Source organism: Sparus aurata, chromosome 3 (genome assembly GCF_900880675.1).
Source record: "Sparus aurata chromosome 3, fSpaAur1.1, whole genome shotgun sequence".
Classification (NCBI taxonomy): domain Eukaryota; kingdom Metazoa; phylum Chordata; class Actinopteri; order Spariformes; family Sparidae; genus Sparus; species Sparus aurata.
Window position 1 is genome coordinate 16,618,432 of NC_044189.1, and position 24,540 is coordinate 16,642,971.

At 43.2% G+C, this 24,540-nt stretch overlaps 2 protein-coding genes across 5 annotated transcripts in view; both read left to right on the top strand.

Moving 5' to 3' along the window:
* The window catches only part of pum1 (pumilio RNA-binding family member 1), a 29,965-nt gene extending 12,770 nt beyond the window's left edge, over positions 1-17,195 (top strand). For 2 of the 4 annotated variants that reach the window (XM_030411933.1, XM_030411934.1), the window contains exons 6-23: positions 298-512; positions 779-951; positions 1,055-1,319; positions 1,425-1,518; positions 1,910-2,008; positions 2,125-2,267; positions 2,579-2,717; positions 2,846-2,980; positions 3,290-3,589; positions 4,222-4,464; positions 7,272-7,542; positions 9,450-9,579; positions 10,510-10,644; positions 11,510-11,647; positions 12,337-12,462; positions 12,667-12,788; positions 12,923-13,115; positions 15,474-17,195. In XM_030411933.1, coding sequence (XP_030267793.1) covers positions 298-512; positions 779-951; positions 1,055-1,319; positions 1,425-1,518; positions 1,910-2,008; positions 2,125-2,267; positions 2,579-2,717; positions 2,846-2,980; positions 3,290-3,589; positions 4,222-4,464; positions 7,272-7,542; positions 9,450-9,579; positions 10,510-10,644; positions 11,510-11,647; positions 12,337-12,462; positions 12,667-12,788; positions 12,923-13,115; positions 15,474-15,605 — 3,053 coding nt within the window. In that variant the 3' untranslated portion in view covers positions 15,606-17,195. The remainder of the gene's footprint in view (positions 1-297; positions 513-778; positions 952-1,054; positions 1,320-1,424; positions 1,519-1,909; positions 2,009-2,124; positions 2,268-2,578; positions 2,718-2,845; positions 2,981-3,289; positions 3,590-4,221; positions 4,465-7,271; positions 7,543-9,449; positions 9,580-10,509; positions 10,645-11,509; positions 11,648-12,336; positions 12,463-12,666; positions 12,789-12,922; positions 13,116-15,473) is intronic. The other 2 variants (XM_030411935.1, XM_030411936.1) reach the window with 1 other exon arrangement.
* Positions 17,196-19,577: 2,382 nt separating this feature from the next.
* Positions 19,578-24,540, top strand: part of sdc3 (syndecan 3) — a 41,550-nt gene continuing 36,587 nt past the window's right edge. Inside the window, exon 1 of the mRNA XM_030412150.1 lies at positions 19,578-20,195. Within this exon, the coding sequence (XP_030268010.1) occupies positions 20,142-20,195 (54 nt within the window). The 5' untranslated portion in view covers positions 19,578-20,141. The remainder of the gene's footprint in view (positions 20,196-24,540) is intronic.

Here is a 24,540-nt window from a genome sequence, read left to right on the forward strand (position 1 = left end):
TTAAATAATCATCTTCAAAACATAGTAAGTACATATGAACAGCTGGTAAAATAAAGTGTGAAAATAAAGGTGAAAATATGCAGTGCATTAATTCTGCAGAAAATCTATAAATTTCTGTTCGTTCAGACCATCTCAGTGAAAAAAAAAAAAAGCCTGACATGTTGGGATGACAAAATTTGCAACACTGCAGCAGAGGGATATATATTATAACAATATTATCTGTTAATGGTGCTTATGTGTTGGATCCTTTTCAAGCCCGAAGTGCTTAAGGACAAATGTGTGATCATTATTCAACAGCCCCTATTCCTCTCATGTCAGATCACTCAGTGTCTCAGCCAATCATGGTGTCCCGCCGGCCAGGGCAGGGCTTCCATGGTGGTGGTGAAGTTGGGGTGGGCTCAGTGATGTCCCCGCGATCTGAGAGTGGAGGGTTGGGAGTTAGCATGGTGGAGTATGTCCTTTCCTCCTCGCCGGCCGACAAACTGGATTCCTGCCTCCGAAAAGGACCCTACGTAAGTCCTGACGTCTGTTCTCTCTCTGTGTATCAGTGTTATTGAGTCTCATATCCTCTTTGATAGCTTTCATTCCCTTCTGCATCAATGCGTTCTTTTTTTGTCCTCCGTCAGCCAAAGATTGTCAAATGACGACATGTCTTTCACCTTGTCCATGTTAGTCTGTCCTCCCTACTCTGTAGCTCTCACTGACAAGTTATCAGCACCTCCTATATTTCAGGTTTTTTCACAGTATCAGTCATTTCTCGTTTCTCTCCATCATACAGGGGCAGAGGGATGGAGAGGTGGAGGAGGAGAAGAGGGAGAAACCGAAGGCATCATTTGAGGGAGAGAAATTGAAAGAGTTGACGGAAGGTGAGGCTGATGTGATCGGTGACGTCATCAACCCCAATGGGCTGCCCGTGCAGAACGGCCTCGACGTCGACGTCAAGGAGTTTGGGTAGGACTCAACAGGACACAGGCTTACAACTTGAAATGCTTCTCACTTTACAAACAGCCTTTCGGATATAAACTGAACTGCTCCTGCTGTCTTACCTCTGCAGTCGTCCCCAAGGCAACATGCCAGCCCCTGGTCCTGAGGGTGACCTGCTTGGTGGTCCCGGGGGTGTAGGGGCAGAGGGCCTGACACCCCTGGGAGGTGGTGGGGGCCCCAAACCTCCTGAGGACTTCTCTGGTGTAGAACAAGGTGGTGTCACCATGGACCCCATGGAGTCTGTGATGGAGCCGCTTCAGTTTGACTACAACTCCCAGATGCAGATGGACTCCGCGCCCACTGTGGGCTTATTTGATTACACCAACCAGCAGCAGGTAATGGCAACCTGCAGCGAGTCATATATGAACATTTGTCACTAGCTCTCTGAGATGCAGCTGAAATGGCATTGAAATTGAATTCACCTGTTATGCTGTTTGCAGCTGTTTCAGAGAAACAACGCCCTAGCAGTACAGCAGTTAACAGCAGCCCAGCAACAGCAGTACGCCTTGGCAGCAGCACAGCAGCCTCACATTGGTAAGAGACTTTTGGTGTATCGGGAATTTCGGGATCGGGAAGAGTAAGACTTAAACTGGCACATCAGGCCCATAATTATGTCATATGTTTGTTGATCATTCCACTGACTAAAATGTTGCTAAAATTTCCAGGGCAAAAGATCACAAAAGTACCAAATACCATGTTGTTCAGTCCTGTGTTTACTAATTAAGGGTTAACGTTTTTCAGGTTTACTAGCATAAAAACAAGCATAAAAAGTCTTTCATTGTGGTCATTGTTCAACAGATCTGGAGGGCTCTGTTTTATTGATTATTATCTGTGTGCTGAAGCTTTACTGTAGAGTGAATTGGTTCCATGTGTTATGTAAAACCTTCAGGTCCTGTTTCACCTTTTCCCTCTATGTGTTCCCAAGGTCTGGCCCCAGCTTTTGTGCCCAATCCTTATATCATCAGTGCCGCTCCACCAGGGACAGACCCCTATGCAGCTGGACTAGCAGCAGCAGCTACACTTGGTGTGTTTTGATTTGGACCTTGAGCTTCTTCATGTTAATTTTCTACAGTGAAGAGACACATAGACACACACATTTGTCCCATCTCACCTGTGGTTTGTATGATTATGTGTGTCTAGGACCGGCAGTGATGCCTCCCCAGTACTATGGTGTGACCCCCTGGGGGGTCTACCCAGCCAACCTCTTCCAGCAGCAGGCGGCTGCAGCCAACAACTCGGCCAATCAGCAGGCGGCAAACCAGGGCCAGCAGAACCAACAGCAGGTCAGTTGGCTGCTCGCCAAAAATCTGGCATGCTGATGGGCACTGGCTCAAGATGTTTCTGTCAGTGCACTACTTAGGAGCCAGCTGAACGTGCCTTCAGTCTTACTGCTGCTCTTCTTGGATCTCTGAATGTAAAACAGTCAGTGGGAAATGTTTAATTTACTTGCTGATTATATACTTTAGTTTTGATCATATATGCTAATTCTACCTTAAGGAATGTGCTTTTATCCTGGCTGTTTATTACATGCAACCACTTGTTTCTCTGACAGTGACAGTTGACAAATGTGTCTTGTTCTTCTTTCTTTGTGAAGGTGATGCGTGCTGGGGGCAACCAGCGACCTTTGACCCCCAGCCAAGGTCAACAGGGTCAGCAGAATGACCAGCTGGTTGCAGCAGCAGCAGTCAACTCTGCCCTTGCCTTTGGACAGGGGTTAGCAGCAGGAGTCCCTGGTGTGTAGGAAACTCATTCACCAGCAGAACTCTCAACAAACCTAGTCACATTTCTGATGACGGCACTTTCACAACCATGTTCTTCAAAACTGATGTTGAAATGCTGGATATTCGTCTGTGCTTCTCAGGCTACCCAGTCCTCGCCCCTGCAGCCTACTATGATCAGACGGGAGCCCTGGTAGTCAACACTGGAGCCAGGAGTGGCCCTGTCCGCCTAATGGCCCCCGCCTCTGTCATCATATCTCCTTCCGCAGCACAAGCAGGTAAGATGGCAACGCACTCACAGACTTTGTCAAAGACCAAACAGACAGAATAATGAAGGATGTCACACACAAAACAAAAGATTGCATGTTGTGGTCTTTTAACAACATCTTCTGAATGTCCCATTCATCCAGAACATTTAATTAAGCGATTATGAGGCTGTACCTTCAATGTTTTTGTTCCCAGGATTAAAAAATGCTCCCCCAAGAAGCGTTATGTCTACTTCTTTCAGTTGAATTAATTCAGTATGGCTTTTTATGGCTGTTTACTCAGATTAAACCTTTGAATCGTTCTTGTTTCTCATCCTCCAGTTGCAGCAGCAGCAGCCTCCGCCGGTGGTGCCAACGGTGGTCTGGGCGGCGGGGCCAACGGTCCATTTCGTGCCATGACGTCCCAACAGCCTCAGCAGCAGGGTGGCCCTGGTGGCGCACTGGGAGGGAGCTCCTTTTACGGTTCCTCCTCCCTCAGCTCCTCCTCCCAGAGTTCCTCTCTTTTCTCACAAGGCTCCGGTCAGCCCGGACCAGGTTCTGCTTCCTTGGGCTTCAGCCAGCCCACCTCCTCCTCCCTAGGGGCCACGCTGGGGGCCACACTGGGTGGCTTTGGAACGGCAGGTAGGAATACACCATTACTACATTGTTTTACCGGCTTCATATAATGCATTAAAAGTTTGGAGAATGCTTAATTTGATGATGTCAAGGCAAAGACTATTGGAAATCAAATACAGTCCTTGAAAAATGCTGGACATAATCTGGTTTCAGTCCTGCTCGAGCAAACCTGATTCAAAGGATCAGCTTGTCATAAAACTCGGCTAAAGCTTGATAATGACCCATTCATTTGAATCAGTTGTGTTTGGGCAGGGAAACATCTGAAACGTGCAGGGCAGTTGATCACTCACATAAACTAAAAGTCTTTTAATATCTGAAGTATTCCTGTTGTCATAATAGTTTGTTTCCTGGCATCAAAATTAACAAGAAATAAATACTCCTGATAAAAACAAACCATACAAGTTGATATGAACGGCTAATAAAATCAACAAATGGATTATATATTATGTGTATATGTATAACTATTACATTTATCATGGCCGTTTAGCTATGGTGGTTAAAGGCTTTTGAGAGTCTGATAATGTTTCAGTGAGGTGCCTTGAAGGTGTGCAAAAAGTGTGTGAATCTTACTTGGCTGTATTTACCTTGATTCATAATTAATACTTTCATGATCTAATTTTATGTCTGTCTCCACCTAGTGGCCAACTCGAGTGGTGGCAGCGGCTCTAGGCGGGACTCCCTCACTGGCAACAACGAGCTCTACAAACGCACGCCCTCTAGCCTCACCCCGATTGGTCACGGAGGCTTCTATAACGGCACCTTGGGCTTCAGTCCTTCCCCAGGCCCTGTGGGCATGCCTCTTCCCAACCAGGGCCCCTCCCATTCCCTCACACCCCCACCTTCCCTGTCCAATCACAGCTCCTCGTCCAACCTTAATCTTGGTACGTGTGTTTGATTCAAATGATTAGCAATTTTCAGCAAGTGTGTTATTTTGACACTTGAATAGCTTCTTTGAGACTCTGTGGAAACGGTGCTAATGCTCATTTGCCAAATCAGAGCTAGAGCTATTTTTATGTGCCAGTATATACCAGCACAGAAAACTATAGATTGATATTATTAACTGCACCGATTTGTTGAATGTAATCAAAAACTCTTTACTGAAGCTTCACACACAGACCCATATAGATTTTCATATGAGATGGTGTTCATGAATACAAAGCCTAAACAGGAATTTTTTTGTCGACCAGAGCAGGGTAGTTTTATAGCGAAGAATTATATTGCTCACTTGTCTAGGTTTATTTTGTAACATGTATGTAATTATACTCTACCATTTAGTTTTTAGAATAGTTCTGCTATGTGTGCGTCCTACTTGGCTCAAATCAGCTACTGCTCCAGCTTAGATTTTCCTAAACTACAAGACAAAAATATGATGGCACATTGTAATGCAGCTTGTCTTGACGGATTGATTACTGGTTGATACTTTTCATGCTACCTGTGTGCTTCCCATGATTGGCAGTTGGCAGGGTGAGGTGTAAGAAAAACACTCAAAAGTGTGATGAAGCAACAATCAAATAAGGTGAAAGAGCAAAGTCGAGGCTTTGTAATGACTGTGATGGATTATCAAGTGTTTGCCGTTTTCAACACTTTAGAGGTGTCATATTATTCAGATAAGGAATGCAGGAAATGGCAGCCTTGAAGGGAGGAAACTGCACAAGTTGAGTGAAGTTGAGGATGTCATGGCTCTGACACTAACTGGAATATTTGCTACCATGCTGTTGTACAGTACAGTCCGGACCATTCTGCAAGGTTTAACTTGACTGTTCAGGTTTTGTTGTCTTCATTCCTAGCTGTATGCCAACTTTGTTGGTGCAATGAGAGCAATGTAAAGCTGGTGTAAGATTCCACGACTGGCCAATAATTCTGATTTTGTTATTTGTAGTTATCTTGAGGTTTAAATAGTTCTTCAGCACAAACATGGCTTAAGTTTTTTTTACATCCTGGTTCAGATGTTGCTTGAAAATACATATGTTTGCTGTAATTTGATAACATTTCATTTTCAATGAAATGAAAGTCGATTATAATCATTAACACAGGGCTTAAAGTATTCTTGATTTCCGGCGTGCGGCGTTTGGCTGCGGGGGGAGAAAAAAATCCTATATTTAAAAAAAAAAAAAAATCTTTATCATTTGAGAGTTCATGAGTGCGTCTGCCAATGCTATGATGGGAACACAACTCTCCCACTCTCAAACTAACATAATTAGCCAATCAGAAGTAAAATGGGGCGGGTCTTGGAAATATGCGCTTCAACCGAGTCTCATGCTGAATTGATAACCCATGCAGAGACGTCACGTAGGAGATTAGGATGGAGAGTAAATTCATGAAGCCTGGGGAAGATGCCCTCCTAATTGATAACGGATTAACAAATAAATGGCGCTGGGTGTGGATAGAAGAAATGGGGAAAGATGGTAAGCCTTTTGGTAGCTTGTGCAAGAAGTTAAGAGTGCTTGCTCCTGCACTTTGTACTCGAGAAAGCTAATCTATGCAACTAGCGGTAAAAAAGTGCTACCACGTCACGAATCAGACCCCACTCAGAGCAGCTGCTTGCACTCTCCAACACACAACACGATTACCGGGAGCAACAACCACAGCTGACGGACCGGCATCAAAGGCTGACCGTGTGTGTGAAAATACGACTTGAAAATACGCATGTGCACATTAATTTCTGACAAAATTGTCAATGGAGTAAAAACTCAACACAGGAAAGTGATTATGGCAATGCCTCAGTACTTATGCTGGAACACACACACGCAAAAAGTTCAGGCTCAGGATGTTTCTTTGCTTTAACCACTGTTAAGTATTCTTTACTTTATTCAACCTCATTTGAATGATGTATAACTGTTAAGTTTACGACTGAAAATCCTTTACGACTGAATCAGAGTTGTTGATTTTCTATGGTCTAGTTGATTGTAATATTTTCTGTGTACACAGTAACTTTTTCTTGGTGTAGGCTGCCTTAATCTTTTTAGGCAATGCTGCCATCCAGTGCCATGCTTCTGTGCAGCAAAGCTTTGATATCATTTTAATTTTAGTGTCCAAAATGTAGCGTTGCTGTGTCATCAATTAAAAAGAAAAATACAAATAAATTAGGGCTAGACCCATTATTGGGGCTGATATTCATCATTTTTTTTTATTTATCAGTATCAGAGATTTTTGTGTCTGATTGCAGATGAAATAACTATATAAGAAAAATGCAGTACTTTGTCTCTAATGCAGGATCCTTTTTCTGTTGGTGGTCACCACTTCAGTGGGCTCAGTGTCAACATCACCATCAGATGTCACGAGTAATAGCCGATCAGCACTGAATAATCTGAATTTGCAAAGTTACTAGTAGCTAAAGTGATCAATTAACTCAAGTGAAGTTAAAGTATTAAGTGCCAGAATATGGAAATACTGAAGCAAAGCACCTCTTTGTACAAATTGTACAAAAGTACAATTGTAAAAAAACGGTCAAACGTTGAATTATTTGACTTGTTTTTTTTAAATTCCGCAATAAGATCTACAAGCGCGTTATGTGTATATGAAACGAAAATGAATGACATTCAATTTTTTAAATCCACGTCTATCATATTCTTGGTCATGTTTGTTTTGTTCGGACCTTGTATTTCCTTGAGATTTTCCAATATCCTGTAGCTATTCTTGAACAGTATAATTTCTGACAATCATCGCCCTCTTGTGTCTGACCCAACAGGAGGCCTGACCAATGGCAGCGGGCGTTTCATCTCTGCAGCCCCAGGAGCGGAGGCTAAGTACCGCAGTGCCACCAGCTCAGGCTCCTCCCTCTTTTCACCTAGCAGCCAGCTGTTCCCCTCATCACGGCTACGCTACGGCATGTCAGACGTGATGCCATCAGGCAGGAGCCGCCTGCTGGAGGACTTCAGGAACAACCGCTACCCCAACTTGCAGCTTAGAGACATCGCTGGCCACATCATGGAGTTCAGCCAGGACCAGCATGGGAGCAGGTACACAAATATCTCTTCAACCTAGAATACAGCACAAATAACCACTAAGAAGACATGATGAAACATGTTATCCTGATTTGACAACCAAGACTGTTACCTCCAGATGGAATCCTCAAAATTTTATGGCTAATGGTTCTGCTTACCCGTGAGATAACTGATTTTGCAGATTCATGTCTACCAACACAAAGTAGCTCTCATGACGTCTTGTTTGGAATCTCTGTTGGACAGTTTAAGATACGTTTTTAAGAAAATCAGATTATAAGATGAATGCTTCGTTAACTAGAGATCTGCGGAAAATAAGGTCTGTGGCAAACACAAGTTTAATACTAGTTGCACATTTTGTTCAGCAAGAGAATCTTCACAGATGGACACCACTTTTTACAAAGCGTTAATAAAATCACTAGAAATAAGAAGCTAATGTAAGGCTATAAAAGACTGCACTGCAGTCACATCAATTAATTAACACTTAGTGGTCACCACCACTAAGCGTCCTTACTACATGCTGCTATACAAGTTTTCTATACATTTACGAATCAACAAGTTTGCAAAGTAAAAGAAATATTTGCAACTATAGTCTGACTGAAAAGAAGGACTCGTGAGTAGATGAGTCTTCTTGTTCAGTGTGATGGCGTTTAATGTCCCTGACAACTTCTATAGTCTCATTTGGCCACTTGTTAGCATCTGCGGTTCTTATGATATGTAAGCGCTTCTTAATTACATTTTGGGACACTTAATGAGTTATTTCATGTCGTAGGGAAAAAAGGGATAATATCTCAAGGCTTTGGTAACCACAGAACTTTTGAGATGAGATGTGCAAAAATGCGAGCAGATTTCTGGGTTTTAGGTCTACAAACTTCAGCTCGAAGGGAAAGCTGAAATGTCACTGAGCTATTTTCTCACTCTTGTTGAAGCTCCTCCAAAAAGGGTAGAATGCCCCTTTTTATTTCTGACATTTCCAAAATTTGGCACAGACTGTCAGTTGTCACAAATCTTTGATGTCCAAGTGAGATACAGGATCACCACTTTTCAGTTTGACAACTTGAGATTTCACCAGAGTTCACTCACAATTTGTTAACTTGTCTCAAACATCCCTGAATCTCTGTGTAAATAACCCCGCTCAAGTTCACTATGGACGGGTGGATCAAAGCTCATATTTCTTATCTTCAACACTGAAGAGCAAGCTTGTTTTTTCGAATGTTTCAAAGTTACAGCCCTAAGGACATTGTTCTCTCTCTGTGTCCTCCACTGACTGGACCGTACTGTCAGATTTCAGGTTTATTCTCAATATAAACTGGAATCTAAGCAGTTATATTACAGACACTGTTCCGTTATAAGCACAAATACTTGTGTGCAAAACTTGACTTGGGTTCTGGTTTCTTGTTCTGTCTGGGTTAAACCAGATGCAGACTTTACCACTGAAATTATCTATTAATACAACATGACGTCCAGTCTGCAGATTCCAGACATATTCTTTCCTCAGCTTCTTCAACATCACTCTGTTTTTATCTCTTGCTTTTTGCCTGGCATCCATCACTATACCTCACAGGCTACTTGGTTTGTTCTCCTCGTCTGTTCTCCACTCTGAATTCCGTCTCCTTTTGTCTGACTGTTCCCTCAGGTTAAAGATATAGGAGCAGCCCTCTCTTCCTCCGTCTTTGTACATCTGTTTTACTTTATTGCTCTGTCTCTGTCTGATGTGTTTATTTGTCTTCGTCTTCAGGTTCATCCAAACTTTGTAAATCCCCTTTATATACTAAGTGGGTTTTAGGAGAGCAGGCTGTATACTTTCTCATGAGACTTTAGTGTATTGCAAACAAAGTGAAGAAAAACAAAACAAAGTACAGAGGTATGGAACTCAATATAAAATATATCTGTTAATATAATGCTTATCCTCTGTCTCTTTAAAGGTTTATCCAGTTGAAATTGGAGCGAGCCAGTTCAGCAGAGCGCCAACTTGTCTTCAGTGAGATACTACAGGCGGCCTACCAGCTCATGGTGGATGTCTTTGGAAATTATGTCATCCAGAAGTTCTTTGAGGTGTGTATCATCAACAGAACTGGATTTGAGTCGCCAAGATTTAATTCATTGGAACATTTCAGTCCGTGTTTCTCTTCAACTGCACCTTGGGCCTCATAACAGAAACCGCCCGAGTCTGATATCCAATCTAATTTCAGTTTAGAATGAGATTTAGGATTTTTCTTGTCTATTTAAGATCCTTCCTAATGGAAGAATGTCCCCAAATTAGGAATGGTTCATTAGGATGGCATATAGACAGATATATAGATATATAGCAATAGCACCACCACTGTAGTTGGTCTGTATTGCAATAAAAATAGGGAACAACATGGACATTAAAATATTGATTGAAAGGATACTTGAATTGTAACCTTTTGAGAAACCCACGTGGATTTTAGCCTGTCGAAGAGGTTAACACTGCTGTTAGCCTGCTGGAGTGGGTAACGCTAATGATAACCTGTTGGACAAACTTGTGTTGATGTCATCCTGTTGGACGACAGGGCAACACTGGCGTTGGCGTGTTTGCTTTGAATTTCTCATCAGTGCCAAAATTGAAAGCCTTTTTTTTTTTTTTTTTTTGCCATTATAGCAAGCTAGCTCGCCAGCGATAAGTGGAATTTGACAGCTCTTTTCATCGATACCGACAGTCTTGCACACATCCCAAACACAGATAAAGGCATGACCGGATGAGTGCTGATTGTAGAATCAAGTTTAGAGTTCCACTTAGGATTCCTTAAGATGGCATACAAGTTCAGAGATGGGATGTGACACAGCCGTGAGTTTAGGAATTGCTTCTGTAATCTGAAGATTTTTCCTACCTTTAATTGTCCATACTGCGTGTCCGATTTTGGTGTGCTTTCTGGCTTGTGAGAGTGTGTAATGTGCATGGTATTGAGTCATTAGATGAGTTAGACAGTTTGCAGGCTTATCATGCATGTTTGTGTTTTTCAGTTTGGCAGCCTGGACCAGAAGCTGGCTCTTGCAGAGAGGATCCGAGGTCATGTGCTGTCACTGGCCCTGCAGATGTACGGCTGCAGGGTTATTCAGAAGGCTCTGGAGTTCATTCCCTCCGATCAGCAGGTCATTGTAAGTACACTGGTTCTTATTGCACTGTATGAAATTATAAACAGTTGTAACAGACTGCATCTTTGCACTAAAATGACCTTAATTAAACTTGTCCAATCATAACTCTGCTTAGGCTGTTATAAACACAAAAGAAACAAGAAAATCTTTTAAGTGTTCCATTTTCAAAGCACATCTAATATCTTTTGTGCTAATAACTCAATCTCAAATGAGGAGACATTTCTCATGGATCGCTTATTTCTGTTTATGTAGCAGAATGCTGCATTGGTGGAGGTACGCTCCTCTAGCTGCAACAGCATTTTTCATATACATCATGGGTTTTATGTTAGAGCTGCCTCATGTAGCAGCAGGTTCCTTGTAGACACTCTATCATCAACGATGAATGAGGCTAATGATACCACAGTTTATATGTAAATGTTAAACTGCAGGTGGTGAAATAATGCTGAATATCAACAGGAAATCATTCTGCAAAAATTCAGTGGTTTTGGAGGAAAGGCAATACAAGTTTGAGAGAGAGAGTGAGAGAGAGAGTGAGTGAGAGAGAGAGTGAGAGAGTGAGAGTGAGAGTGAGAGTGAGTGAGAGAGAGTGAGAGAGTGAGTGAGAGAGAGAGAGAGTGAGAGAGTGAGAGTGAGAGTGAGAGTGAGAGAGATCCATCTCTCCTTAATGGACCTCAGTAGATTTCACTAGGGCAACTGTTCAAAGCCCAGTATTATTTGTTGGGGCTATGAGCCACTGTGAAAAATGAAGGAGAGGTTGGAAAATGCTTTCAGGCAATATTTGACTTCTCACAAACAATTACATGTCCCTCTTCACATTCTCCCTCTTCCTCCACCTCTGTCCTCCTCTTCCTCTTCCTCCTCCCTGCAGAGCGAGATGGTGCGCGAGCTGGACGGCCACGTGTTGAAGTGTGTGAAGGACCAGAACGGTAACCACGTGGTGCAGAAGTGTATCGAGTGTGTCCAGCCTCACGCACTGCACTTCATCATAGACGCCTTTAAGGGACAGGTGGGTTCCCACTGTGTGAGCGGAAACACACACACACACACACACACACACACACACACACTTTCCACAGTCACTGAAGCCTGCCGGTGCTTGGCTGACATCCACACACACATACTTGTGTGCACTCTGTAGCTGCCTTGAGGCACCAAGCATATTGTCACCGCCAAAGTACATCGACTCACGTACTCAGTCCTTCCCAGGGACAGGATACGTTTCCATGGCAACAGAAACCTCAGCCCAGTGGCAGCAGCCATCTTCTATCCACCAGCTAAATGTTACATTAGCATAAGGTGTTAAAAGAAACATTTTGTATGTTTCTGTATTTGTTTTTGTTGGACACAGATTAAAGGTTTCACTTTTGAAGAGTCACTCTGACATTAGATTCTTACTGACACGTGAATCTTTTGCCTCTCAAACATATGGATGTTGTGTAACCGCATGTTTTTGGCTCGGTGGCTCAGATTTGCTTGTGTAGCTGTAAGCATGTCAGGAATTTGCTCTCACCTTGCTCACGGGGGTGGGTTGGGTGTGTGAAAGCATGCCTATGATCATCTGTTATCCAAGGGACTTTCTGCACCTTTAGTGTCTGAGCGAAGGTAAATTGGTGTTTTGTTCTGCTCAGTGAGCTCCAGTCGCTCTTGGCGTACATGTTGAATAAGTAAAGATGTGCAATTATGTGTGTCTCTCAGGTCTTCGCCCTCTCCACTCACCCCTATGGTTGCCGAGTCATCCAGCGCATTCTCGAACACTGCCTTCCTGAACAGACGCTGCCTATACTAGAGGAGCTCCATCAACACACAGAGCAGCTTGTGCAGGTAACACACACACACACACACTAGCACACGTTGCTGTCATTTGCTTTCCTCCAGTTATGTTTTTCCAGATAATGACACCTCGTGTTGGCTTGAATAAAGCTTCTCTCAGTCCAGATTTTTGAAGTTGGCTGCGTGTTTGATGTGACGTCAGAAACGCCAGCTGGTGTCCTCCCGTTTTAGTTAAAATGTTCGTGTTTTATTTAGGACCAGTATGGCAACTATGTCATCCAGCACGTTTTGGAGCATGGCCGAGCTGAGGATAAGAGCAAGATTGTGGCGGAGATCAGAGGCAATGTGCTGGGACTCAGCCAGCACAAGTTTGCCAGGTAAATTCCAGAGCAAACACACATAAGGTCTCGGTCTTATCCTCCCTTTTTCTATGGAAAATGCTTTTCTTTCATTTCTACAGAATTTCCTTTCCCATGTGTCTTTATGCTTATCACTCCCATCCTGTCTTTAGTAATGTGGTGGAGAAGTGTGTGACCCACGCATCACGGGCGGAGCGGGCAGTGCTGATAGATGAGGTGTGCAGCCTGACTGAGGGCCCCCACAGTGCCTTATACACCATGATGAAGGACCAGTACGCCAACTACGTGGTGCAGAAGATGATCGACGTGGCCGAGCCCACCCAGCGCAAGATCGTAATGCACAAGGTAGGTGGAAAGAGGAGTGTCGTTGTGTGCATCCCATGAAAATACTGGGTTAATGGAGGGCGGTTCGTACTTTTTACCAGAATTATTTATAAGCTGGCATGAATGGAAATGACACACTTGGTGATACTGGTTGAAGAAGAGAGGAGGCATGAAGTGTTGCAAATCAGCCTGGAAAAAAAAATAAAAATCATTCTCACCTTCATGTGATTTCGCACTAATAGGAATATAATTTATAAGGTAAGATTAAAATGTCTTTAACCAGAAGGAAATGATTGTGCCAGAGAATTGATGATGATGATAATAATAATGCCACAATAGACTAAAAAAAGTGTAAAAGGAGTAAATGCTGTTCATTGCCAAATGGAAATGAAAATAAAATAAGATTTATTTAGGATAAATAAACTACAATAAAAACAAAAATTGAACAGGTAGTATGTTCAGGGTTCGTACGGGTGCTTGAAATCCTTGAAAGTACTTGAATTTCAATGTTGTGTTTTCAAGGTCTGAAAAGTGCTTGGATTTTAGTTTAAGTGCTTGAAAGTGCTTGACATTATAACTGTCTTTCACAAAATTGGGATCAGACTGGATAATTAATTTCTGAAGTTTTTGCTCTTATGAAACATAATTTTAGATGTTTACAGCATAATACAGTGTACATAATTGTGATAAAAAGTGAAGAAAAAATAATGAGTTTATATGTTCCTGTAGATACATATTTTAGCCCAGCAATAAGGTGCTGGAAATCTTAAAAATGACCCTTAAAAGTGCTTGAAAAGTGCTTGAATTTGACCTTGAAAAATGTGTACGAACCCTGTATATTCAATGATATTGAAGTAATACAAGGTTATATTTAATCCAATATTGTAAAAGTGATATTGCGCATTATATTGAGAGTTGCAGTTCGATAGCAATTGGAACAAACCTTCTGTGGTCTACAGGGTTCCCGCGGGGTCTTAAAGTCTTAAAAAATCTAAAATTCTGAACCTTTAAATTTAAGGCCTTAAAACGTCTTAAAAATTTCATTTGGTCAGGTCTAAAAACTGTTTTACCCTTGTTCATCCACAGAGACGCTGGCCGCAGAACTTTGGTTTGGTGTGTAGTTTCTGGGGGATATTTGTGTTGGAATGTACGTGCAGTGTTGCCAACTTTGCGACTTTCTCGCTGGATTTAGAGACTTTTCAGACCCTCTTAGCGACTTTATCTCTAAAAAGCGACTAGCGAAACATGTAGCGACTTATTCAGATCATCAGGGGAAAGGCGAGAAATATATTATATTGTAATTCACATGCTGCTCAGAGTGATCGCTGGTAAAGATTTCTCTATCAACCTTTTGTATATATGGCTTAAAATAATCTCCCCCTCACTGCAACAGACACAACCAGTGAGCATTATGCAAATGAGCACGTGATTACGTCATCAATATGTAAATGAGCGTATGACGTATGACTTTTTTAGCTAGTGCTAGGTACTTTCATTGGAAGAGAGAGAGTGTGTGAGAGAGAGCGGGTGAGTGTGTGTGTGTGTGTGAGAGGGTGAGAGAGAGAGAGATTTTTTTTCTCGCATTTGTAAGTTGCAGTGCGCTTTTTAATTAATATGAAATTAAATGTATTCTATTTGAAGGCAAGTTTGTTTTAGCCTGTTTAATCTGTTAATGACTGAACTCATTGTAATAAAATGATTTTTCAGAATTTATTTGATTTTGCACATTGAATTTTTTTTGGTAATGCATCGTGAAGGTCTTAAATTTTAATTTTTATGGTCTTAAAATGTCTTAAAAAGGTCTTAAATTTGACTTACTGAAACCTGCAAGAACCCTGGGTCTATGAATATTATTTTTCCATTTCTGCCCCTTAATGCACCAAACACTGGACATTTTAAGAATTGTTTACTTTGACTCTCCAACTAACAGATGTACCCTTTTTTTAAATAACAATGATGGACTGGAAAGCAATTTCACATAAAATGAAATAAACCTATAAATGGAAATGACTTCAAATACTGATTATCACAAAGTATTTGATGAATTTTGTTTTGAATGACTAATTGTTTCAGCATCAACTTGTCAACCTTAAATATTCCTGGAGGGTATAGAGACAACTCTCAACCTATAGCCCTACCCTTCATTCGCCTGCACATCCATAAATCTTTTTAGCAGGTCGCTGGTGTGAATAGTTCCCTAGGCAACAACACAGAAGCTGACACAAGCGCAAGTGGACATTGATTTTTAGATAAATGGGTGTTGGTGTAGACATAAAACAATCAAGATTTTTCTTGTGGTTGTTTGGAAAGACTCCACCAGAAAGGATGCATCTCAATTCATTGTGAACATGTTCAACATGTGTGTTTGTCTCCGTGCAGATCCGGCCCCACATTTCCACCCTGAGGAAGTACACGTATGGAAAACACATCTTGGCCAAGCTGGAGAAGTACTACATGAAGAATGGCGTCGACCTGGGTCCTCTGTGTGGCCCCCCTAACGGCATCATGTAAAATGACTCCCCTTCCCCTCCAGCCTGAAATCTTGTCTACCACCTTTATCCTCCCCTCCCCCCACCCTTCACCTCACTCCCTTAAAGCTGTCATGTCTACCAGCCCCACCCTCCTGTCCCTGTCAGGCCTTTCAGAGGGCATTGTGCCCACTTCCCCCCTCCAAATCCTACTCGCCGAGGACCGTTGAAAACCTCTCGGGAGGAGCCTGCTACTACAGGCAGCCTTATTTTTTTTTTTTTCTGATTTCGTTTCCCCCTCCCCCACCCAAGTCCAGGCCTTCTGAAATGGGGAAGGGAGGGCAGGGAGTGAAGAGAGGTGAGACCTGTTCCACTCATCGCTTCACTCCCTCCTTCTTTTTAAAAAAATAATTGTTTTCCTTACGTTTCCTCTTTTCTGATGAACTCAAAAATCATTTCACTTTTTGCTACTGCTGCACACACAATCCTAGTGTCCCCCTGCCCCTCTCTTCCCATCCTAGCTATTTACCACTATGAGATGGAACGAGTATTTAATTTGTCTGACTTCACAGAATCATAGACGAATACACACAAACACACACACATGCCATCAGCTAACCAGCAGACAGATCATTTAGCATGGGAGATTCGTTTTCTGGTCTTGCTTCTATAAATATAACGTGTATACTTGGTGTAGACCTTTGCATATATATATAAATATATATATAAAACTTTGTAGTTTTTCTGGTTTTTGATGTTGAATCTGTATCTATAATGTATCCTAGTAGTGACCACATACTTCTGACTGTATAATTGTACATTTGTAAACCCTTGTAATGTAAAAGTGCTTTACCACCCTTTTTGGTATGAGAAGAAAAAAGAAAAAAGCTCACTCTGAAAAAAAAAAATCTTAGAAAAAAAACCTGTGCATTTCAGTGTATATTCTCACCTCCTTGGTTGTGACATATGAGTTGTTGTATATTGTAAATTGTAATATCAAATTTTTGTTTTGAAAAGCCCTTTCTATACAGCGTAGTACTTGTACAAAGATTCGCCACGCTTGGTTTTATCTTTATCTTGTCACTGCTTAACTTAAGACGTCGATCTCCCACTGACTCCCAATTGGACATGTTATGTTAGACTTAGTGGTGTCTTCTGGTTTATGTTGAAGGTTTTGTTATTTTGACCTTTTTTTTTTTTTTTAAGATCTTTTTATAGGAATGTTTTACCCCATGAAATGTGTCATGTGTATGGGTATGCTGGCCGGGTGGGAGAAATAACTTTTACTCATTTAAACCCCCCATGACTGTTTTCAGAGGGGTAAACCCATGGATTGTACAGAGGAGATTCTTGTGTTTTTTGGCATTTCTCTAGTGCTGTAAGTGCTGTATCATACTGTCTATGTCCTTTTGGGTGAGAGAGGCAGCCCGCCACAGCGCGGTGTACATTTGGAGCAGCCTTGTGTATATTTACTACGAGCACACCTGTAACCATATGTGTATAGTTAACAGAACCTGTGTATGCTTATTGCCTGGGCAACTATTTTTTGTAACTCCTGTTGTAGATTGTCTCTAAACAATTGTGTGATCTTTATTTTGAAACCAAACTGAACAAAAAAACTTTGAAAATTTAACCGTCTCAAGTGTCCTTCATTGTGTGTTGTATGTACTCACACAGGGTGAAAGGGCAAAGCAGACACATAGGTGATTCTTACAAATAAGTGATTGATATAGTGTTTTGTTTTTTTTTTGTTTTGTTTTTTTTTTTTCAGAATCTGTGCCATGGTTTCTATTTCAGCCATATGAACAAATCTGTCAGATGGGGGCATCTTTCTCCTTTCGCTCTAGTTTCTTCAACTGGCATCTTAACATGGCATGGTTAGACTAATGGCAGCCAGCAGCGATTACTGCCAGTTTCAGTCATGGACACAAATAACAGTGTCTGTTGAAGCAAAGGGTTTATTATTTACATGATGACTACTGGATAAGCAATAGTGGAAATCTTTATCCCGCTAGGCAAAAGTAAAAGGCCTTTGTGTGAGGACAGAACGAGAGAAAACGAAACCCACACAAAAGGTTAATTCTCTGATTGTATTTTTGTCATGAGTAATGACCTCGAGCGGACCATCGGCCTATGCTGAGCAGGTGTCTTAACACAACATCCTGCTTGTGATCTTTCAATTGTATCGTTCAGGGAGAAATGAGGATAAAATAAACCTGTCTAGCTTTTGTATGGAGCATGCAGGGCCTGAGCGGAAACAGCCAGGATGTTATTTAGACAAACAAGTCAGGTTGGGTGTGTTGCTGGTGGCGGTAATCCCATGGCTTTGTTGACTTTTTAAAGCGGATAAAAAATAAAGCCTAAAGAAGTGAGGGTGCAGCACCTGCAGTGATTCTGAACCACTGGAAAAGTGCTGTAGCTTAAGGATACAGGGAGCTACAGAAGTCAGACCTTTAGGTTCCTTTATGGATTACCAACTGGGTAGAAGTGGAGGCTACCCTGAGCCTTAGGGTCAAGGCTCTTGGGGAGTTTGCCAACTTTCACCCAGCTGCTCGATGGTATTAATAATTGCAAAGTTAAGGTGGGTCCTCCATCTTAATATGTGGTGGATATCAAAATGTAGGCTAAATAACTAAACCAAACTACAAGGTGTCAATGGAGGCACCTAGGGGGTTAACTTTGGTATTATGAAACAGATACTATATGTATTTTTTTTTACTTGTTGCTTTAATATTACCAGAAAAAAAACATTTAGTTGCTTGACAAAAGTATTTTGCAGGGTCCAATTCAGCTTTTTTTTCTATGGCTTTCATGAGAGTTTATTGAAAATGAACCAACTCCATCCACTTCAGATGTTAAAGGTGCATGACATTTTAGGGAAGAGTTTAATTAAAAGAGTTGATTAACTAGTTTTTTTTAGGCATTTAAAAAAAACAATTTCTGTTTTCATTATTGAATAAATTAACAATCTGAGGGACAACATAATTTCATGCTGTTTTAATTTTTACTTTTACCTTTCTACCCTCTGTGTTCTAGGGACATTTTTGTCTGAGAAGAGCTTGTTTATGCAGTTATGGAAAAAATAATTATTTCTGAATCACCTCATTAACATTGTAAATATTAAAATTCTAGGTCTGGATTCCTCTCTCAAAATAACACATTTGGTCTTTAAAGGTCACCGTAGGTGGCAGGGTCTGCCAAATATAGTAAGTAAATCAGTATGAAATGGTATTGTCCTTTAAGGTCAGAATATTTATTGTCAAGATAACAAAGAGTTTATTCAGGCATAACACAATCAGCCAATGAATTAATCTGTCCCCAAACTACATAGTAGTTTAAGTAGAAGAGGGCAGTAGGCGAACAGTGCCTTTGTCCACCTGGTATTTGGTCCAGAATCACTTTCAAGCTCAATTAAAGTTTTAGCATGTTAGCTGTGAAGGTAGCTAACATCTATCAGTTTAAGTTGTCAGAAGGTTTCAGTTTGGGTTTCTGTATGTTTAACCTATGTTAATAGCAGCTCATGGCTTTAAACAATCATCATTTCCTCCCGTAGTTATTGGGTTTAAGCAGTTAGCCTAAACTGCACGGTTGCTTGGCAACACAAGTAGGCTACGGCACGAGTAGCGTATGAATATTAATTGTTGTGACGTAGGCACAGGTGTGAGCTCATCGGAGACTTTTTTCTTTTTCTTTGTTTTTTTTTTTTTATTTCCTCAAACACACGTCCTGACCGTGACTCAGCCAATCACAGCGGAGCAGCGGAGCTGACCGTTGAAGGTGTGTATCGATGGGCGTGCAGCCAACCGGAACCACCTGAGCGGGAAAGAAAAGGCACAACCCGGGAGCAGCCGGTGCATGCCCCGCGGTGCGCAGTGTGCCCCGCGTCGTGCGCGAGTGTGTGTGTTTAACGGGCTGCGGGTGCCTAAACGAGCTGCAGGGGGCATCCTCGCCCTTGCTCGCGGAGATCCCCCACCGCCACCACCACCCCCCCTCTCTCTTTCTCTCTCTCTCTCTCTCTCTTTCTCACGAAAACACACACACACACACACAGCTCCTCCTGCCAGACTACCAGGCCAAGCAGCGTCGCCATACGGAACATCCTGCCCTCAACGGAGAGGGGGAGGAGAGAGCGAGCGAGGGAGAGAGCGAGACAGACTGTGAGTGTATTGACAGAGAGAGAGAGAGAGAGAGAGAGAGAGAGAGAGAGAGACTGTAAGTGTATTAAAACAGAGAGAGAGAGAGAGAGAGACGAGGTCTGGCGTCTCCCGGTAGTAAATCTACGAGGTTTGGAGCACACAAACTGGGAGAAACAGAGAGAGAAGAGGCCTCGCGGTAATCTCGTCGTTTATGGTGACCTGGACCCGCAGCAGCAGCGGCAGCAGCAGCGCGTGAAGCCTTGGATTTAACAGCCCGAATAGAAGGACGGATGGTCGCGCGGACGGGCGGCGCGCTGTGAAGTTGGACAGACTACCGAGACCCCGACAGCAGCAGCAGCAGCAGCAGCTTCTCTCCCCCCACCTCCCCGAACCCCCGTGAAGGCAGCGGCGGCACCGGGAGGCTGTGCCCGCGCACCCCGACCATGAAGCTGCCCTGGCTCCTGGCGCTCACGGCGCTGCTTGCTCACGCCGCCACGGTAAGCAACGAGCCTCAGATCCCTTTGTTAACCGGGCAGAGCTCCGTGCTCACAGGAGCCGGGGCATTTGTGTGTGTGTGTGTATGTGTGCATGTAGCCTATTGCATGCGTGTATCATTAAGGAGACGCTGATGCCGGTGATCGGTAGGAAATCCTGCACTCGACCTACTTATCAGCCCTTATTGGCCGTCCGTGACTCCCTCTCGGGGGGCTGGCGATTCCCGTGCACCACCACCACTACCACCAACCCACCCGCTTTTACGCACACACCCACAGGCGCACTCTCTCACACACACACACACACATACACACACACCACCCTTTGTGTCTCAGCGTCGGGGTTTATTGTGGCCTGCGTCCCCTCTAAGTCAGACAGGAGGTGTGTGTGTGCGCGCGCGCGTGTGTCGGTAATTAGCGGGTAATCTCTAATTGGGCTTGATTACGGGTCATTGTGCGGGTGACTCGGTATGTGGTGTCTGTGTCACCAGCTCACATCCTGCCGATAATTTCAGGGGCTCCAGTCATACTGCGGCTTTAACGACTTTATTACCGGGTAGTCGCGCTGTAGGACGTGTGTGTGTGTGTGTGTGTGTGTGTGTGTGCTTGGGGGGATTGGATGTCCGATTTCCAACCTGTGAGGTGCGCGCACCCTTCATTATCAGATAACGATGGCCTCATTGTATCCGAGCAGGGGCATCCTCCTGATATAACCGGAGGTGCGCTTGTGTGTGTGTGTCCGTGCGTGTTTGTGGCGAAAAGTGGGTGGGGTAACGGGGAAGTTAACGGCGATGCGGTGCGCGAACGAACGGAGGCTGGGATGGAATGATGTCATCGGGAATCGCGAAGAGGGAAGCTGATTGGGAATACGCGAGACCCACCACCTCTCTCTCTGTCTCTCTCTCTCTCCCCTCACACACTCCCCTCTCTCTCTCTGTCTCTCTATCCTCACACACGCCTCCTCTCCGGAACCATCCACGCCGATCTTGACGCCCCCCCCCAATAGCACGCCCACACCTTCCGTTACCGATGAATCCAGATTTATCCCATGAGGAGGTGGAGGTAGAGAAGGGTGGTAGCTCATTGAATCATTGAGAAAGAAAGGAAGCAGGACCTAAAAATAGTCAAAATATAGATGTAGCTTTGAATGTCAATTTAAGAAGAATACATTTTGTACACTATTCTCATGAAACTCCCCCAGTCTGTGTAATTGGGGCTCAATAGTGAGTTAGAAATAGTCTTTATACTACTGAGTGATATCTTATCTTACCTTTATTTTTACCCACATTGAGCTGGTAGGGAGCAAAATGTGCTCCACTTACCACCCACTGTGCAACATTCACCCTGTCCCCTTTAACGCCACATAATGTCACTTTGTCAGTACTTCTGGAGAAAGATAGTCGATGTTGAGTTTCATTACCTCAAACACTTTGGGTTAATGGCTCAGGTCTAACGCCAAAGACCCAATTTGGTATTTGATTTTGATTTTTCAATCTGGGCCCCAGATCGACTCCTAGCGGCCCCGCAAAAGGATGAGTGGTTACAGTAATGGACGGATTGACTGATGGATGGAAAGTGACTCAACAATCAACGATCTTTCTGCAGAAAAATACATAAGCGTTGCTCAAAGTTCCCGTCAAGTCCAGTGCAACCGATACTCCTTTGCCGGAATGATAAGAGCCTTTCCAGACATGTTTGTTGAGAGGTTTTTTTCCCCAATCACTCCTGAGTCATACATCCATGTTTAAAGATAAGATTTAAATATGAAACAGAAACTTTCTCCTATCTGCAGACTAATGTGAAAACAACCGTAGTCAAATATTCAAATGACATAGGATAAAAAGCTTTGATTCATGTTAGTTCGTGGTCCTTTTATTGAAAACAACTTGAAGGTCTTTAAAGTAGATTGTAACACAAGGCTGTTAGACAAAAAAGCAGAATCCACATGACTTAATGATGCATTTCCGTGGTGCGTGTTCCCCTGGCAAACTTTCATTTAATTATATCGCTAAAACCAATCCTCATGCAGTCTTCCTGAGTGTTTTTGTCACCCCTTGAGGTCTGCAGCCCCGGGGCATTTGATTGCCCTGTCTTGCCTAATTCAGTCTTTCCTCCATTTCCTCGCTCGGGTGCAATATTTGTATTGTCAACATCTCGGAGTGTCATTGTGCTGTCTCTCCTGTGATGCTACACTGGTTCTGACAGCAGCTTTCAACAAGACACACACACACACACACACAGCCACACACACACACAGCCACACAGAGTGATTATTACTAGGTCAGTCGGTTGCAGTCTTTGCCAAAGATCCTTGGCCTCCGGCTGACCTAATCTGTCTTAAAGCGTGCAGATGGAGACAGGTGTGACACATATATATAAACACGTGCACACACACAAACACTTAAATATACACTGTGTTAGGAGCACACAGATGGATCCAGGAGGTGCCGGAATAGGAAACACTCGCACGCGTCAACAGTCCAATAATTGCAAGGCTCACCTCAAGCAGCCCAGGCCTTGAACTCACACGCACGCGCATGCACACACACACACACACACACACACACACATGACCCACAGTCACATGCTGACAAGATCTTTCTTTAAATGCCTCTTGGCTTGAAACCAGCTGACTCTTGTGCATGTGCGTGTTCGTGTGATCCCTGGCGTCCTGTCTCTGTGTTGTGACATCATATCCTGGTGACTATATTTTACATGGGAGACCGATTTTCCCACAGACATCTGTTGTGTCCCACGGATAGCAAGTTTGTGTGTGCTTCCGTCTGCCTCCGTGAGAGCGCTCACTGTCCATCTGTCTGTGTGTGGGCTCAAAAATAGTGAATCTCCACTGCCAAATACTTGTTCTCGCCAGCCCTCGCTCCTTGAAAACTGTGTGTGTGTGAGAGAGAGAGAGAGCGTGTGTGTGTGTGTGGCGGAAAAGCGCCGTGTTCTTGAGGATCATGTTAACTCATGGAATGAATCAGTGTTTTGTGCCTCCGATAGCTGACAAAGCCCCCCATAGAGAGAAGAAGAAAGAGAGAAGGAGCAAGAAAGAGGAAAAAATAGCCCGAGCGAGGCGGATCCAGGGAGAGTGTGGAATGTGAGAGGCAATTTGACACAGGAAGTGGGTCCTTCTCGCTCTCCTGGAGGACAAAGTCCCCTCACACACACACACACACAAGCCGGCAGGTAGCAAACACTCCTGGTGTGGAGGAGGCATTTCAGGTGTGTGTGTGAAAGGATGGGTGAGGGTACGGGGGTCACCTTGCAGTGCATAGAGGAAATGAAAAGGATCACGGTTCATATCCGGAGTTGTATTCAGATGGCCGACGTCTGGAGGTGAGCAGTGACGGAGAGACAGAATAATGACGGCCTTCAGTGAGAAAAACATCTATCTCCCCCTTTCCTCACCCCATCTCCTCCTCTCCTCCTCTCTGGCTATTTATGTGTGTGTGTTGGATGTGTACACATGCTGCTCACTCATATCTGAAAGCTATTTCTTATCACATGGGGAGGACCGGCCTGGCAGATGTGGCGCATTTGACTGAAATTAGTTTTTCTTGCTTGTGGAGAAAGTTTTAGTGTTTGATTCAAGTCTGAAGGAACGGAATTTCCCATTTGCTGGTAGACTGATAACGGCTTGAGGAGACGGACAAACCTGCGGCCACAATACCTGCTATTTCTGGCTGTGCTGAGAGAACAATGGAGTCTTAGAATTAGCAGCTGAAAACCAAGTTAAAGCCCTGCCCTGAATAGAAAACTATCAGCTCACTAAACTTTTATAATGTGGATAAAACATGTGGCATCATTATCTTATCGGCCCCGAGAGAGCTCAAAAAATACTTTGCAGCAATCTGTGGCAAATTTAAAGGAGCAATTTGTAGGATATGGACAAAATTTCAGTTCAGAACATACATTTTTTTTACAAAGATTATCAGTAGAGTGTGAAGGAACAAGAGTTTTAACGTTATGTCAGAGATGTCTATGTGTTGTTGCTGAGATGTCCACTGAAGTTAGCATGCTAACCAGCTAGCCCTGGGCAGTGCTGTCTCGTAACACCCCTTTGGTGATAGTCTAATAGCTTCCTGTAGTTTCAGAGATATATGCCAGCAATAAGTGTAGTAAATGAACAAAATGAACGCACAAAATGTCATGAAAAGAGATACTCTTAGATCTATTTTGCTTCCAAAACAGTAAATTAAACAATACACCCTCTGAATTCAAGTTTCTCTCAAGACAAACTTAATTGCCTCATTAACTCATCGCAACACACACTTCATTCTAACTCAACATGAATGAAATTAAACTCATCAACACAGCCTTTGTTTGTCATTTCACTGTCACCTCC